Source organism: Argiope bruennichi, chromosome 4 (genome assembly GCF_947563725.1).
Source record: "Argiope bruennichi chromosome 4, qqArgBrue1.1, whole genome shotgun sequence".
NCBI classification, from domain to species: domain Eukaryota; kingdom Metazoa; phylum Arthropoda; class Arachnida; order Araneae; family Araneidae; genus Argiope; species Argiope bruennichi.
The window spans coordinates 5,734,616-5,751,713 of record NC_079154.1 but is presented as its reverse complement, the minus strand read 5'-3'; the positions used below and the strand labels follow the sequence as shown (position 1 = coordinate 5,751,713).

At 30.8% G+C, this 17,098-nt stretch overlaps 1 protein-coding gene across 10 annotated transcripts in view; it reads left to right on the top strand.

The window, feature by feature from the left end:
• Positions 1-17,098, top strand: part of LOC129965741 (latrophilin Cirl-like) — a 716,323-nt gene that overhangs the window by 599,214 nt on the left and 100,011 nt on the right. For all 10 annotated transcript variants that reach the window (XM_056079881.1, XM_056079880.1, XM_056079878.1 and 7 more), the window contains 2 exons: positions 3,798-3,989; positions 14,440-14,623. In XM_056079881.1, coding sequence (XP_055935856.1) covers positions 3,798-3,989; positions 14,440-14,623 — 376 coding nt within the window. The remainder of the gene's footprint in view (positions 1-3,797; positions 3,990-14,439; positions 14,624-17,098) is intronic.

Here is a 17,098-nt window from a genome sequence, read left to right as displayed (position 1 = left end):
TTGTTATTCGGCGAAAGAACAGCCCCTGTTGGTGTGAGTGCTTCAGCGTTTTATTGTTATTAGTGCGGCATGTCAAGTTCAATTTCGCCGCTTTTGCCCTTTTTATGGTATGCGGTGAAAATTGCACTTAGTGTCCGCGGAGCGATGAAGTTTGTTGTTTTTCCTAAATGAATATTGTTTATTTCTGCGTGGCAAGATGAAGAAATTTTTCTGCTTCATTTCAGTTTTTATCTTGAAAATGTTTTCTTTATTAAATTTTGTTCAAACTGCGCTTTTATTATTTAGCTCAACAGGAGGAAAAATCATATTTTTTGTTACAACTTATGCCAATATATTAAAAAAAAATTCAAAATTTACCACAACTTAAATGTTAATAATTGATAAATTTGTTAGTTGTAAAATCTTTGAAAATTATTATGAAGAATATAAAATCACTTTTGGAATAATAATAAATGTTTTTTGATTGTTACATAAGGAATTTTTGTAATATTCCTTATGCTCTCAGTGAAGTTTCGGCTATTGCCTTCAAACAAGTTGCACATAATTGCTCAATTACTTTACTGATATATAAAGTATTTTTTTTTTACATGCTACATTTTCATATTAGTGGAAGTATGTGGCTCTATTGCAATTTACAATTCAATCATTATTTTCGTAAAATCATTTCATGAAATCATTTTTCTAGAAGAATGGAATATTCAAACTTTTTGAGAATGGAAGACTATATGGCCAATGATAAAAAAAAAAAAAATGAATAAAAAAATGTAAAAAAGCACGCATTGTTTTCAAATATCATGGCAAATGAGCCCTCTCTCTTTTTATTATATGCATAATTTCGTTAACTATTTTTATTCTTCATAAATTCTAGGAAATAATTACTAGTCTAATCCTTTATCTTTTGTTAACATTTCTTTGTTCAAGCCATGACAAGAGCAGTATAGCGAACCGAATATGAAGAGAAACCATAAGAAGATATGCAGGTTTTATACAGTTTCAGAAAAAAGAAATTCTTCCCAACGTTTTAATTCCGTGTAAAATGTATTAATCCACACAACATAGAGCTTACAGTGCAGTCGGAGTTCGAGTGTTAAGAAAGTTATTTTTAGAGAGCAGATTAATTAGAAATTATCACGCAAATATATATACCTGCGTGACATACACTCACTCTCACAGGCAACGAAATTTATGTGGTTGGTGAGGCATTAATTTCCATACTCTTCTATTTTTTCAAAGTAATTTCTAATGAATCCACGAGTCTCCCTAATTCTTCATTTTCATTCTTTCTACTACTGTGTTTTTTCTACTTTATTTTACGGCAGTATTAAAAATATTAGAGGAAGTAAAATTTAAACGAAAATAAAATTTTTGTAAATATGGATTCAAATTTATGTTTTGAATTTATTTGACCTGTGGCTTCCATTATTTTTTTATAATGTGTATTTTTTATCTGTAGTTAATATTCTGCAATCATTTTGTATTCTATTGGCAATATGGAGAACTTCACACGATATTTCAATCAATAGTTCTAATGATATTCTAATTGACTGCATATCTGTGCAGATTGTAGTTATATGTATCCATTATGAAGCATTTGCTAAAACCAAAGTTATTGAACTTATTTGTTATCACAATACGTGTTTGTTTAAATTGCAACTGGCCTTTGCATATTTTATCGTCGTGATGTTATTTAAAATTTTAGGTTAGAGGAAATTAATTCCTTTTTCTATTTCTTTTACCGTTCTGCGATTAAGCTGCAATTTATTATTTTCTTTCGGAATCACACATATACCATTACTCTATTTTTAAGGTGGATGCATGATTGCAGTGATTTAGATTTTATTCGCGATTCTATTTCATTGTCTGCTATTCCACGAAAGCTATTTGCGTTTGTTTAGATTCCTTCGCTTTAATCTTAGTACCATCTCGACGATACAACTGGCCGATAATCCATTAGTCTCGAGCTGTTTCCCCTGTTCGGAAACAACTTGTTCAAAGGAAACTATTTAGAGGTACCGTTAACCAGATTAGAAAGCTCATTATTTATTAACTTCCGCTCGAAAAGGTTTTGGGTTATCTCAGTTTCATTTATTTTTGTTAATTGCCAAGAGGGCAGAGACGCTGCGAGAGACGGACTCCACCCAGTTGAAATCCACAACCGGACAAGGCAGCAGCATCTTTCAGATTCGCTATCAAAGTGGGTGAAAGGTTCGATTACTTTGTTGCTGCAGCCACCTGGCCATAGAAGGCATTCGCCCACCCCTTCCTCCTCATACATTTTCTGAAACTGACTGAAAATAACGCATAAACCCTTTTCCTTTACCCGGGCAAATAGAGCCCTAGGGAAAGAGGGAACACCTCATTAAGATTAGCATTTAATTACGTAGCCATGAAGATTGATGGGCGACGGACTCCAGATAATCGCAGCCTCATCCGGAGAGCATTTTACCCGATTAAACAACATCGTTTTCTCCCCCTCCCTTTAATTGGAAAGCTCGGACCCGCCATCTTGATGGACTTTCATAATGTACAAATTCTGGAGGAAGAGTTTAAGTTTCGAATGGAGGTGGCGTGTGAGGCAACTTTTACTGAAGGGTGGGCTTGTGCTTTTGGGGTCGACGCCCACTGTTGGTTTTAGGATGAGGCTATTTGTTGATGGGAATATGTCAAAGACTAGCCACGTCAAGGATTTAAAATTCTGGGTTTTGTGGGGCGATGGCCAACATATTTTTAGCCATTCGCGTGTTGTTGGAAAGGAACAAACAAAATCAATCAAGAATTATAGAGCATGTAGTATAATTAGACTTTGGTTCATTTACAAGAACCATTAAGAAGGCGTAGTTCTTCTGTAACTATTTTAAAAGTACCTCAGCTCATTTTTGGAAGTGAATAATGCAGGCATAGGTTAGTTATGAAGGATTTTATAATTAGTTACTATGTAACTAATGTTTAGTTCTTTTGTTATAAATTGTTTGAATTATTTTATAACTTTGTATCTTAATAGTTTCTGTAGTATTTGAGATTGTGATTTCTAAATTTTATAACGTTATGTATAATTATGAAAATTATATTTTTGGTCGATGGTATTTGCAAAATAATAGTTATTCACATAGCTCCTTATAAATTATTGTATTCATTTTTATATAAAATCTGATATATTTGTGGCGCATCTTTCGAGAAATGAATGACAAATATATAAATATGAATTATAACAAGAACCCTGTTAGAGATAAAACTAATCGAAGAACTCTAGCTCTGATAGTATCTATTCTTTGAAATAGAAGTTGTTTAGAAGGGTTAATGAAGGCATTGAATAATCATGTCTTGCATTTGGTAATTCTTACTCTTACCAATTACAAGATATTGCGCATGATGACATTTTAGGTTTCTGTAAATAGTGCATTATAGGAGAAAAGGAAAAAGAAAGTTCACATTTTCCTTTCCTTTTCAGTACAACCACAGTTATTGAGAGTTATTTAAAGAGAGAGAGTTTAGAGTTTTTGTTAACGTATGATCCTTTTGCCCTTCATTATTTAGAAGAAAGATTATTATTATTTTTTTTTATTCTACCACTCATCAGAATTCTTCAACCTTGCCATATATTTATATATAAAACCCCACCTATAATGAAGATTTTTATTTTCTTACTCTTAGGGAAATCGGAAAGCTAATTTCCTTTATGACAGCCAAATTACTAATATTCGCCCATCAGAATCTCTTTTTCTTGAAATGCAGTCTGGTGCTTTTATTCTGCTCCTTGTGTGCATGGTCTCCGAGACTATTAATTTCTTTTTCTGCAGATGTCCAGAGGAGACCCGATCACTTCCCTTGCCGCCGAGCTGGCCGTCATCACTCGGACGAAGGCTCTAATGGCAGGGGACATTGTCCACTCTGCGGACATCCTGCACAGGCTGGTCACGGAAATGGGGGAGCGGACGAGAGTGATGGACGATCCCCAACAGCGGCAGAGAGTGCTACTGGCGCTTCTGGAGGTAAGGAAGTGTCCACCGAGAGTTAAGTTGCATCAATAATACTCCGGACTATTGATATACCCCAGTCCACTCACAGATTACGTACTAGATAAAGTCCCACTGCTAAGCACTTATAGTCTGGCTGAGCTTACAGTTTGAGAAATCAGTTGCAGCTGAATGAAGGAAATACAAAATCAGCTGGTAAATGAATGTGTTAGAATAATGACTGGCTATTCATTTAGAAATAATTATAATAATACGAAAGTAGAGATTGATTTAGTAGCCAGATTGAAATGTGGCATATTTAAGTTTTTTTTTATTTTGTTGTTGTTATATTGGTTAAAATGTGATTTGTTTGGATTTTTTTTTCTTCGGATGGTCTGAACGATAAATTTTGTGTGATATCTGTGAGTATCTATTTGCGGTTTTCAAACCAAACTTTTGAAAATGCAATGAATGACAGTAAGAATAGGTTATGCTTTTATATTTATGTTATGTGGTGTTATGTATTTTCTTTATTGTATTGTGAAAGTTGCGTTCTTTACTTTGACATTACGGTTCAAACAACTATTCCAAAACACAATTTACGTAGTTTTATAATGGTGCATTACAAAGGAAAATAAACCAAATTTGCTAGCTACTTTAAAAAGTTATATTAGCATAAATGTATTTACCTTGGAGGTTAGGAAACAATCTTGTCATAAGTAATAGATGTTTCATATAGGTAAAAATAAAGATTTTAAATCCATATTTTTGAACATAGCATCAAACTTATTGTACTAGCAAATCACAACACATGGATCATATTTTTTGTTTAAATATTTTTGGCTCTCAAGATATCTGCAGTTGACGATTAGGCTAATAATCAATCAGATAAAGGTGTACAATCAATTTGAATTTTTTTTATAATATTATTTAGTACGAGATATGGTGCGATATATGTCATATTTTTCGATATTTTGAATGTATCGTTCAATATCGTAATAATATTGCAGTGCATCTTTTGCTGATAGGACTGCAGCCTAAGTCTTCGATCGGTTATGATGAATAATGTTAAGTAACCATCTAATATTTAGAATGATTGATATTTTGCTGCATAATTTCAAATTAAGTTGTTAGATCATGGCGAATAACATTTGACTATCGCATTTTTACAGTATTTATATGGTATAAATAATAAAAGAGAAAATGTTTTAATCGTGTAAGAAATCAACCTCGATATTTGGATGAATCTCCAAATTTTAAATTCTGGATTTTTAGATTTTTCTCTTGTCTAAGAATCGAGAAATGCAAAGAATTAAATGAATGAAATTTGCCATGTGACCCTCTATCCGAAAATTTTAGATCTCTCAAAAATTGTAGGAAATTATTTTAAGGGAAATTTGTATTCATCTGCTATGCAGACACGGTTCCGCTGGTTGTGGTGTGGAACTTTGGAGAGGGGGTGCCTGCTCAGCTGTCCTTCTCGTCATCTGACTGCGGTTCAAAATGACGAGGTCCGTCCCAAAATAGGTCTAGTGTTGCTTTAAATCGGGACATTAATAAAATTAAAAACTAAACTATGCGGGCACGATAAGAACGCAAAGAATTAAAGGAAAGAGATTTAGTATGTGGTTTTATTACCAATTTTTAGCCAAATCTGTCGATCATTTGACATTCTTTTGACGCTTATATTCGCATGCATGTCAGCTTGATATTTTCGAATATTCTACTATTTAGATAAATGGAATCTTATCATGAAATTTGTAAATATGTATTCAAATTTAGTTCCTATTAGAACGAAGGAAAGATATTCATTGTTTATACTCGGTTTATTGCGTACAGAACGATCCATATTAGATTAAAATTAAAAAAAAGAAAAAAGAAAAACAAATTCTGAAGGAGGATATTTATCCTACTCTTGCATTTAAATGATGAAAAATAAAAAATAAAAAAAATTCAATTCAATAATTGCACCATGAGCAGTATTATATTTGAAGTTCTAATGACTTCCATTTGACAAGCAGCGAACTTTATTGTGACATTTTAATTTTTCTAATATCCTCATTCTCTCCTAAAACAGAATAAACTGCAAAGATTGAAAGACAATTCTTTATTACAAAATTTAATATTTATTTGCATGGAACATGTCAAATGAAATATCAAAAACCTGAAAAATGCGTTTATTTGAATGAAAATATGTTCATTATGAAATGGGTTTTAAGGGGAAGGGGATGACGTTATTTTTCTTATCTACTTTGTTCCTTTTAGATCCGTTACTTCGGTTCTTCTTCTCTCCCTTTAACTCAATACTTAACTGAACCTTTCCGGGTCATTTCTTTCAATATGTTGACTGAAGTCGATCTCTCCATTCTTACGAATTGGGTCGCGATAACTCAATAACACAAACCACAAAATTATATTTCTGGCACGGTTTCTCCCCTAAAAGGCAGAGATGACTGTATGAAAATTTGGTCCTAGCTGCACAGCGGGAAGAAATGGAAAAGAATCGCTCAGTTCTTTTTACTATGTGTGATCATGGTTTTTGATTCCTAATCAAAGTAGTTAACAGTGTTACTGTGAGAACCAAAATCCTATTGGAAGGGTATGAAATTGTGAAAGGGTGCATTGTAAAAACACTGTTCGGCGAAGTCCTTTAAAAATTTAATACTCATCTAATGAAGCGGAGGAGATATAAAGACCAAAACTCAGAGATTTATAATTGATACCGTAACATGATTAAGAAGAAGAGAAAATGAAGCGAAGACAAAAAAATAAAGTTTTTTTGCTACGTTAGCGTTAATGGGCAGCGTTTAGCTATTCATTTACCTTTTAAAGTGGACGCCTCTTAGCCCAATGCATCAACTTTTTTTTAATGTTTTAACAATTACACTTTTGAAATGAAGTCTTGCTGAGGGGAATTAAAAAAAAATCGACGGTACTTGCAAAAGATGAAGGGAAAAAAATCGCCATTGTTTTTTTAAAACTTAATACATTCTTTTTGGATTCTTTACTTTTTATTTTCTTCTTTAGCTCAATATCTAATTAAAAACGTTACATCCTTCTTTTCCGTAAAAAAAAAAAAAGTAACGCCCGAGGTATTAAAACGTTTTAACGAAGATGAGGCGAAGACCCTCTAATCAATTTACACCTGTTCTAAACACTCTGCTCCTATTGTTCTTTCTGGTGAAGAAAAGTTCGTGTTCTTCAATGAATGCAGCAGGTGTTGGTTGCGACCCTTTCACAAAGACGGATGATCTAATTATTCCTGATTAATTTTCACCCACATGAGTTTAATTAGTTTTAATTGTGCTGGCTCTCTCAGCCGAGAAATATTGATCATTAATGCAATTATATGAAATCGAAGTTGCGCGGGGAAATGCTATTTAAGGATATAATAAGTTAAGTTGCTTGATATCGTCCATTAGAAGTTTGTCTGGGGCTTCAATGGACCCATATTGGAATATTACCTGCAAGTTTTAATATAAGCGCCTTCATTATCGTTTTATAATGAATTGGATAATTTTCACACTTTGGGAAAATGTGTATATGATGAAAACTTTGAAAAAGCAATGATTTCAGGATATTAAGTAGGTTTTTAAATAATTATTTGTTTACGAGTTTTTTCTTTTTTTTTTTTTTGCTTTGCATGTCTTACTTAACTTAGATATAGTATGGATGTTAAATAAATAAAAACTTTCATTCAAAAGGGAATTGTTTTAATGGCGTTTTTAAAGATGAAATCATGTCAGCATTTTCTGCTTCTTCCCGATATGCTTGAAATCTGCACAGCCGTGCATCCTCGATGATTGCATACTATTTTCATATTATCAGGAAGTTAATTATCAATGAATCGATTCATTTCGATATTGTCGTGCCATTTTGTAGTAAATTTGAAGAAGGAAAAATGATTTCAAAATTCCGTAATTTTTATTTTATGAATAAAAAAAAACTAGACAATAGTAAAGGGCTAAAACAATCAACAATAACAAAAAGAAACAGTTGTACAGTCTTTTTTTAAAAAAATTGCTACTATTACATTTGTTCAAACTTAAGTTTTTCTAATTTTTTTCTTATTTAAAAAGCTTAAATATGTATTCCATCCCACCAATATAATGAATAGCAATTGTTTAAAAAAAAACATTTTTTATCAATTTGCGGTAACGACGTAATTTTGTAAATGACGAATTTAACTGTGTGAGAGCCTTCCTTGTTTCGCTTTTATATGAGAAATCGTGTAGTATTTATAAGGAAAATGTGCACTTATAGTTGATGGAAATGGTAAAATTAAAATGTATAGAGTGTTTGAGAAATTTAGAAGAAGAGGCAATAAGTAAATCTTAAAATATAAGCATCAAATGTTGTCTTCTTTTTGCTTGTATTTCTTTATCCCTGTTACTTTATAAGCAGATACTCTGTGTTTTCACTTTTTCAATTTAAATTGTATGTAGTTTAAGCTTTAATCGCGCAATTATTAAATCAAATTTATTCAATGCAAATTGTATTTTTATCTTTCTAAATTTTATTTTTCTATCTAAAATTAATAACTGCATTTTGGTATCAGCATCTTGTGTCTCATGAATTTTGCAAAGTAAAAAGTACAGAGGCAATGAGCATACATGTGATATATATTCCAATCCCATTCATTTCTGTATGTACAAAGGCAAGCCTTATTAAAAACCGTCTTTTGCTTTTCTCCCATTTATTTTTGTCCCAAAACAATAAAGAAGGAAAAAAGATGCAAGAAATGCAGGGTTGAGTGAAGGAAAAAATTCGGAACCCCAAATTAACCCGAAGGATATGTTTCTGGAAATGACATGTTTCGCGATTCGCGACGAAATCAATCCAACCAAAAACTCCATTTACTGTTTCTGCCAGCGCTTTTCCTCCGGGGCATCAGGTGTTGGGGCTGAACTCATGGAGGCCGCCCTATCCCTTCGGTCGGCTGGTTCCGTCTTGACAGCGCAGGGGCAGCTCCCGCTGTCATTGACAGGGGCTTTCCAAGAAAACGAAAGGATCTGTGCCTTTATTTTCTATTTGCTTTTAATTTGATGCCTGGGACAATGGATGCCGAACATTCTGTATTGTTCCCTTCTGCTGGAGGAAGGGTGGAGGGGGCTATATTCCGTCAGATCTTTTATTTATATATAAATAATTCTTTTTATTCCATTCCCTGCCTGGTTAAGTGAGGATTTTGAGAAAATAGTTTTGGATTAAAAGCTGGACGGAAATGTTCCTTTTTAAAAGTTTGGAAGTGAATTTAAACTATCTACTATCTTTTTATGCTTTTTTTTTTTAGCTGTCTATTCTTTTGTTAGCAGTTGGAAGATTTTGATTATCATGTCAATGGCTTATTAGCGATCTTTCGTTGTGTCATCAATGCTTTCAATTGATTATTATATGGGGTTTTATGGAAGGACTCACTTTTTTTTGTATTTATTGAAAAGAAAAAGTTTGAAGGTGATATAAAACTTCTTACATGACATTTTCATGATGTGTAAACTGTGGTCATCCTAAGTCATCCTGCGCTCATTTTACAGAAGAGCGTAAAAACTTAAAATAATTTATTTTTGCCTTTGAAGCTATACATTTTTATAATTCTAATAGTTATAACTGAATAATTCTTTCAACATACGTATGATACTATGGCCTGACGTAAAATCAGATTCCTCATGGAAATCTGCAAATTATCATTTTTGTTACGATTCTGAGATGTAGAATTGCCTAAAGCGTTTTAACAAATCTTTTTTTTTTTTCTTTTTACTACTATGTACGCTCTATTTTAGAATCATTGTTCATGAATATTCGATACCGAGAGATAGTTCAACTAAGTTTAAGTAAGGCGTAAATTGCTTTTTTGTGTTGTACAATGATTGGTTCTGTTTTAATAGCTATCTTAGATTTGATGTTGGCCTTCCAGACCCTTACTTTTTAATATTAAGTGTAAAATACAATAAATACTTTTCGCTTTTTTTGATAAATTTTATCTTTTGATATTAACAATGGATCCTGGAACGGGGAAACTCTTTCCTTTGAGTGGAAGAAAATAGCAGTGGTTTGAATAAATAATTTTCTTAATAATAATCCTTTCACGATCAAAGGATAAAATCCATTTCCCTTAAATTGGATCCTGTAACGTTTCCATCTCAAGAGATTCTGTCAATCTCATAACGATGTGATGATCTCTCCCATGGCAAAACGCCAAGACTGTTTTCCTCCTTCACGCTGCACAACATCACTATCTTCCGAAAAAATAAAAATTAAAGGAAAAAAAAATCTTTGCTCATTAATTTCCTTTAATGAAACTTTGTTATATATCCGCTTCTTGCCTACACTCAGATAAGCTGCACCGAGTTCCAAACCACCCATCCTCTCTTTTTGAACAGAGAGCACTTTCATTGTTATTATTATCATTATTTTTTCAATCATTTTCATATTTTTTCCCCATTTCTGAGCATGTAGTGATATCGATTTCTTATCACAAATTCGTAATTAAGCGAAAGGGGAGAGAGAATCAAAAGTGACGTTTTTATAGACGAATTTTTTTCCTTCCCCATTTGATTTTCTAGTTCACAAGAACAGGAGGAAGAAAATTAAGATTCAAGGTTTGATGAATTTCCTCCTCACTTAACATGTCCCTCCCCTCTCATTCTAAAGTCTTTTGGAAGTTTGAATTTGGCCCAATCTCTTTTTTTTTAATGACGAAGAAGAATTTTTTAAAAGTGCGGTTGCTCTAATTTTTTTCTCTTCTGTTTGGTGAAATTTAGCGTTAATAATTTAATAAAGACGGATCCTTTCTACATAATTAAGCAGGACAATATTTGAATGATGAGCATTTGATGGTGTAACTAGCGGTATTTTCAGCACATGTTGAGGTGAAATCAATTAAAAAAAGAAGAAGAGAAAAAAAAAATGTGGTTGCAAGTTTTGGCCTTCAAAATTTACATAAATCATTCAGTTAGTATTTATAATTTGTAGAGTCTTCTTTGCATTGAAAATTCTTAAAAAATGCCTAAATTTGTTCACTAAATTTGTCGATTTTACAAATCCATTTTTTATCAAAAATATATAGATAAAAAAGAGAAAATATGTAAATTGCATGGCTAATGTAGTTATGAAGATTAGTTAAAACATTTTAAAACAATTTTAAAAAAAAACAAAATTTAAAAAATAACATTTTAAAATAAGATATTTAATGCCTAATTATTAATAAAATTAGTAGAACTTTAAACATGTCACTTCACTTGTTGGTGACTATTAATAATGAATTAATATATGTAACTAACATAATTTTGGATTTGTAACTTTTCCTGAGATTGTTCTCTTCAAAAATTTACTCTACTGCATTTACGAAGTCATCAATATTCATTACGAACTATTATTTATTATAAAGGTGTGAGTAAGTTGGAATCATGTGTTGTGTATTTTCTTTACTCAGAGTATTCTAAAAATTGTTTTATATTTATAATTTTTATTTTTATTCCTGTTTAAGACTGTCGATTGTATGTCACAAAATAAAGTAAGTTAATTTACAAATCAAGCCATTGATTTTATTTATTTAAAAGTGTTGTAAAATTATTTACTATTTATTGCAACTTAATATCATGTACATTTATTGAAAATCTTTATTTTTCAAGAGAATCTAAATTTATTCATTATTGTTAGTTTATTCTGTTGTAAATATTCCGGAAAACAAAGCTCTTTAATATCCTTTTAAACTATCAGATAAAGCAAGACTCTTCGTAATTGTTTAAATTTATATAATTTAAATATGTCATAGCTGCGACAATAAAATGCAGAGTCTGCAGTATGATTTCGACTTATTGAAATAAAGTCATAAAACAGAACAACAATGCTTGGAGTTTGCAAAGAGCTCCCCATTCTTTGCAGAAATTTGCAAATAAAACATGATTAAATTCTCTTGAATAATTCATAGAGCAAAATGACACCCTGTTTTGCATTAAATGCAAATAAAATATTCAACCAGCGGCTTCTAAAAGTTGAAATTTCTGACTTCGAATTCCGGTATCGAGAAGTTGCTTTCAAATTAAAGAGTGGTCTCTACATTTTTGTTAATGCTTGGTCTTTCTTTTTTATATTTATTTCAATCAGTTATTATTGTACTTATTATCATCATTTTGTGCGTAGCGAATATTATGTTTCAGTTATTTGAGATGATATTAAAATTTACTTATTCTATTGAATATCTTAAGCACTTTTCTTTGGATAGAAAATTTAATAATTTCCAGCAGGAAATTCTTGTTGCTTCTGTGTTCGGGATGTAATGGAACCATCACCTCGATAAGATCTGGGACACATTCACCGAATCTTAATTATGTTAGACTCTCTTAACATATTTGTTTTGTTTATTTTGATAGAATTTCTCGTGGAGTCTTTTGAAAAGGGATTTTGTGCAATTTCATTGTGTGTGAGCTTTATACGTTCACTGCAATTAAAACTATGCATTTTAAAGAAAGTGTCATTTCGTGCTTTAGCAATTTACAACAAATATAACCTATTTAAATTTAAATGGAATTATTTAAAGGAATTATTGGAAGCCATGGAATATTCTGTCTATTCATTAGAATCCATTAAATTTATATTACGTGTAATGAAAAAGAGTATCACTGTGTCGCTTTACATTTTTGTATTACCTCATATATTTTCATTACGAGGACAGTTTTTGTGCTTTTTATTTTATTCTTGCATAATACTTATTGTTAACTCTGTTTTTTATTTTTATTAAGAAGTTTTTTGACGATACATTTTTATTATTATTTTATTCCTAATTTTAATCGGAATTATACTTAATATTTTTAAATTAAAAATACAATTTTTGATTTAAAGATTTTTTTTTTTTTTTTTTTTGCTTTCAATTTCTGCATTCATTGCATTTATTTACCAGATTTCATTTCAATGTATACATCATATTTTAAAGTAACATTTACATCCATTTTAATTATTAATCATTCAACTTATCAGCCCATTTAATGAAATAAATGATTAAATCATTATTTATTGGATTGCTTTTTTTAAAAATCCATTTCTTATCAGACCATACGATTGAAAGAAGTGTTTTATTCTAATTCAAAAATTATTTTGGTCAGTTTATTTTTTAAAGATAACATCGAGCTTATATTATTCTATAGCATTAAAAATTAGTTTTGTACGCCATTATAGAAATCATGTTTTTAACCAATAAATATGTACATTTTATTATATTATCTCTTGGAAGAAGATTAACACTATGTGAAAAACTGAAATTTTGTGAAATAGGTATTTGAAATTAGCCAATTTAGGCTTATTTTTGTCGAGCTGTTGACTATTGCCTGGATAGCACTAATTGCTCCCCGTTAGGGCTGGCCTTCAGAAGTATGGTGCCGAATTGGAACAGTAATTTTAACTAACATTTTTTTAGCTATCAAAATTCTAATGATTTATAGTTAAGAATAAGTCAGTATAAGTCTTCGATTTTCTCATGCATCAAAACAGTAAAATGGATCTTTATTTATAATTAAAACAATTATATGGTAAATGTAAAACTGGAATCAAGAGCACAACCGAACTTCATTTATCTAAGTCACTGCATTTTTCACTTACGGTTTTCGTATATTCACGAACATCCAATCGGCTATCCGATGATTTTGGTTCAATATTTGATTCAGGTTAACTGTTAAAGTTATAAAATCACATACTAAATTTAATTCTTCAATTTCTTAGAATTTTTGAGGCATTTTGTCTATACGTAGCTCAACAGATAAACAGACTTTCTGTAAACTGATTCATTCAAAATTTGATCAAAATCGACATTTGCATTAAGATCACTTACCAAATTTTGGTGGTTTGAATTATTACGTTTGTTCCAAATTGGCAGCATCTATCCAAAATACGTTGTTTTTTTTTGGACTCTGCCAAACCTAAAACGTCAAGTAACTATCAAATGTTGATTTTTTGTGATGATTACAATACTCACACTTTGTTTATAAGAAAGTATTTTTTTTTCAGTTCTTATGTCTATTTCATGCCCACTGATATTGGTGCCCTGTATACCTTCTGGCCCTTCTCTGTCCTTCATTTTTTTCAACTATATTTATGTAATTTAAATCAAACGTGATCAGGTAATACTTAGATAAATATTAAATTGGAAGCAATTTGTCCAATCGACTAAAAACTGACTTTTCGTTCTCACTGTACCGCTAAATATTGAAATTGAAATCGTGACATAATATATCAAAGAAATATACGTAGTTTGGTGCCTTTCAAGCAAATAAATAATCACATCCATAAACAAAAAAAAATTACATTGTTGTAATCTTCTACCAAGTGAACGATACACATCCTAGTTTTACCTATGAGCTAATGGACTGGAAATACTTGACTGGAAATACTTGAGCTATTTTACATCAGTGATCGGTGCTCAGTAAAAATAAGTGTTGGTGTTAACTTTTAAAATAATTTTTAGTTGAAATATAATATTTTTTCTTCTTTTCAGTCTGTGTTGGCAGTGAGCAGCAATCTCCTGGACGATAGTCAACGGCTACCTTGGCACGATTTGAACAGAGAACAGCAGCAGAAATCGGCTTCAGCCCTGTTGCGCAGCCAAGAGAAGAGCGGATGGCTCTTGGCAGAATCTCACCATTCCAGATACAGTCTTCGGAGTGGGCAACCCCATGTCTGTGAGTCAAACTCTTTTTTCTAATAAATATTTTGTCTTTAATTCTTAATAGATTATATGGGAAAGTAATGCATCAATTTTTCTTACTTTGATTTAACTTTATCGTTCAGTGTTTGGAAACTGGCAGCCATATCTAAAAGCTAACTCTAGCTTACGTTTAAAGAAAAAAACATCTCCCTTATCAAAAAACAAAGTCCTTCTGAGTGTTTGATTATGTAACATATATAAATATCCAGAGCAGATAACTGAGTATTTTCTTTTAAAGCTAGATTTCAATAATAGAATTTTATATCGAAAATTGTAAAAAAAAATTATGATTAATATTACAATCTGTCATTTTTTTAAAAGAATATTTGTGTCTTTCAACCGTTCAATTTTGCCTTGGTTTCTTTCAGTTCATGGTGTTACAAGGGAATTAATTTGAAATCCAGTTAGGAAAACTGTTCAAATTTTTTAGATATTAATTTTTTAATTTATATATGTATATATAAACAAAAATACTAAAGAAAGGTATACGAATATCTATGTAACTAGATATGCAGTTCAGCAATTGAAATTGAAATTTTGCAGCGTTGAATCATTGAAATATATTTTGTTTCTGGCATTTCTTGTGTTAGTTGGCCTTTGATAAAAGTAATAGCTTTTCTTCTAGGAGTAATGGAGGATTATCAGTTGCACGGTAGAGCTCCAGTTACTCAAATTGGAACCAGACTCAAACCTATAATCGAAATAACGTAATAATGAGATAATCGACTGTTATTTTTCAGGAAAATGAAATCTGCTTAAAATAAGTTGATACAAAAATAGATATGTACATTTACTTATTGTGTTAAATGACCGTTGCTTAAACGCATCCCTCAAAGTCAATTGTTCCAATGTCTCGGGAAGATTCTGCTTACAGATTCCTTTTCTGATTTTACAGATTCTTTTTCCCTACAAAATGATTCGGAGAATTTAAATTTTACGGTTGTAGAAACCTATTTTCGTAGAGAAATTAGAAAATTTAGCATAATTCAATAAATTCAATTCATACTGACTTGATTCTTCATATTTTTTTACTTTCGTTTTCGGACATTTTGCACATTTTCAATCAGAGATGAAGGTTTGAGGCTATAGTACCTTATGTAATAGTGTTTCAATTGATAGGTATACTGAGGTTTATTATGAGGTTGCAATGTCACTTGAAATGAGTTTCATTGAAAATAGTGTCGCTTCAATTGAGTTTCATTGAATATATTGCCAATTGAATTCAATTTCATTGAAAATATTGTCACTTGAATTCAATGTATCAAAATTACCGAAATCAAAATGAGAGGACAATATCTGAGAGGGTAAAAATTAAAATGAAACGGCTAAAATAATGAAAAAAAATTGCATAATAATATTTCTTTTCAAGTTTCACTTTTACATGTTAACATTTATGAATAGCTATAAAAAATCCCCCCCCCCCCCGTCTGGCCCTTTTAAACGCTTCGCCAATTCCTCATTATTCTTTTTTCATTCCGATCTTTCTTCACAAAATCTTTTATTGACATCATACGTGTGCACAGATCTATTGTTGACGGACGGTTCGCGCGAAATTTGATGGATTTGCTCTCGGAGATTTTGTTGTCGGCTGAGACACATTGACGCGAGCTACTTTTTTTTTCTCTTACCCCTTGTCTTTTATTTGGGTTCCTTGATTTACGATGTACGGTTGACAAGATTGATTTTTCTGGAGATTTTTTTTTTCTGTTATTAGTTAATGTACTTCTGAGGATTTTTTTAGTGTTATTTTCTTAATTCAGAATTGGCCATCCCTGTATTGTTTGCCGACAAAGAAATCGATCTTCTGTTATGTTTTCTTTGTTACAGTTCCGCGTGTCAAAAGAGTTGATAGATACCTCTTATAAATAAATTAGAAAAAAATTATATATATATATATATATATATATATATATATATATATATATATATATATATATATATATATATATATATATATATATATATATATATATATATATATACGTCTCAGGTTTGAAAGATTGTTATAAATTGGATTCTGGTGTAAGGAAGGCGGAAGCGATGTTGATTTATCCGTCGATTTGATGTTTAATATATATATGACTTCTTTTCATATCCTGTTATAATTTTGTGCTGTGTCATTTTTTTTGTGTGTAATATGTCATTCATATTTATATGTCATTTATATTTTTTATAATATTTTATATTTTACAATATTTACTATATAATAATTATTTATATAATAATTTTATTATATAATTATTTAATATTTATTATGATATATATATTTTTTGTTTTAAAAGAGTTAAACTTTTCGAGAAAAGGCCTGTTTGTGAAACTAATCTTCGAAGATTTTAAATTTTGATTTACAAATGCTTTCTGAAGAATGCCCGGCTTCTTTCTTTTAAAATTAAATATCGAACTAAATATTGTCTTTTAATGTTTATTATAAAATCTTTTTACAAATCAT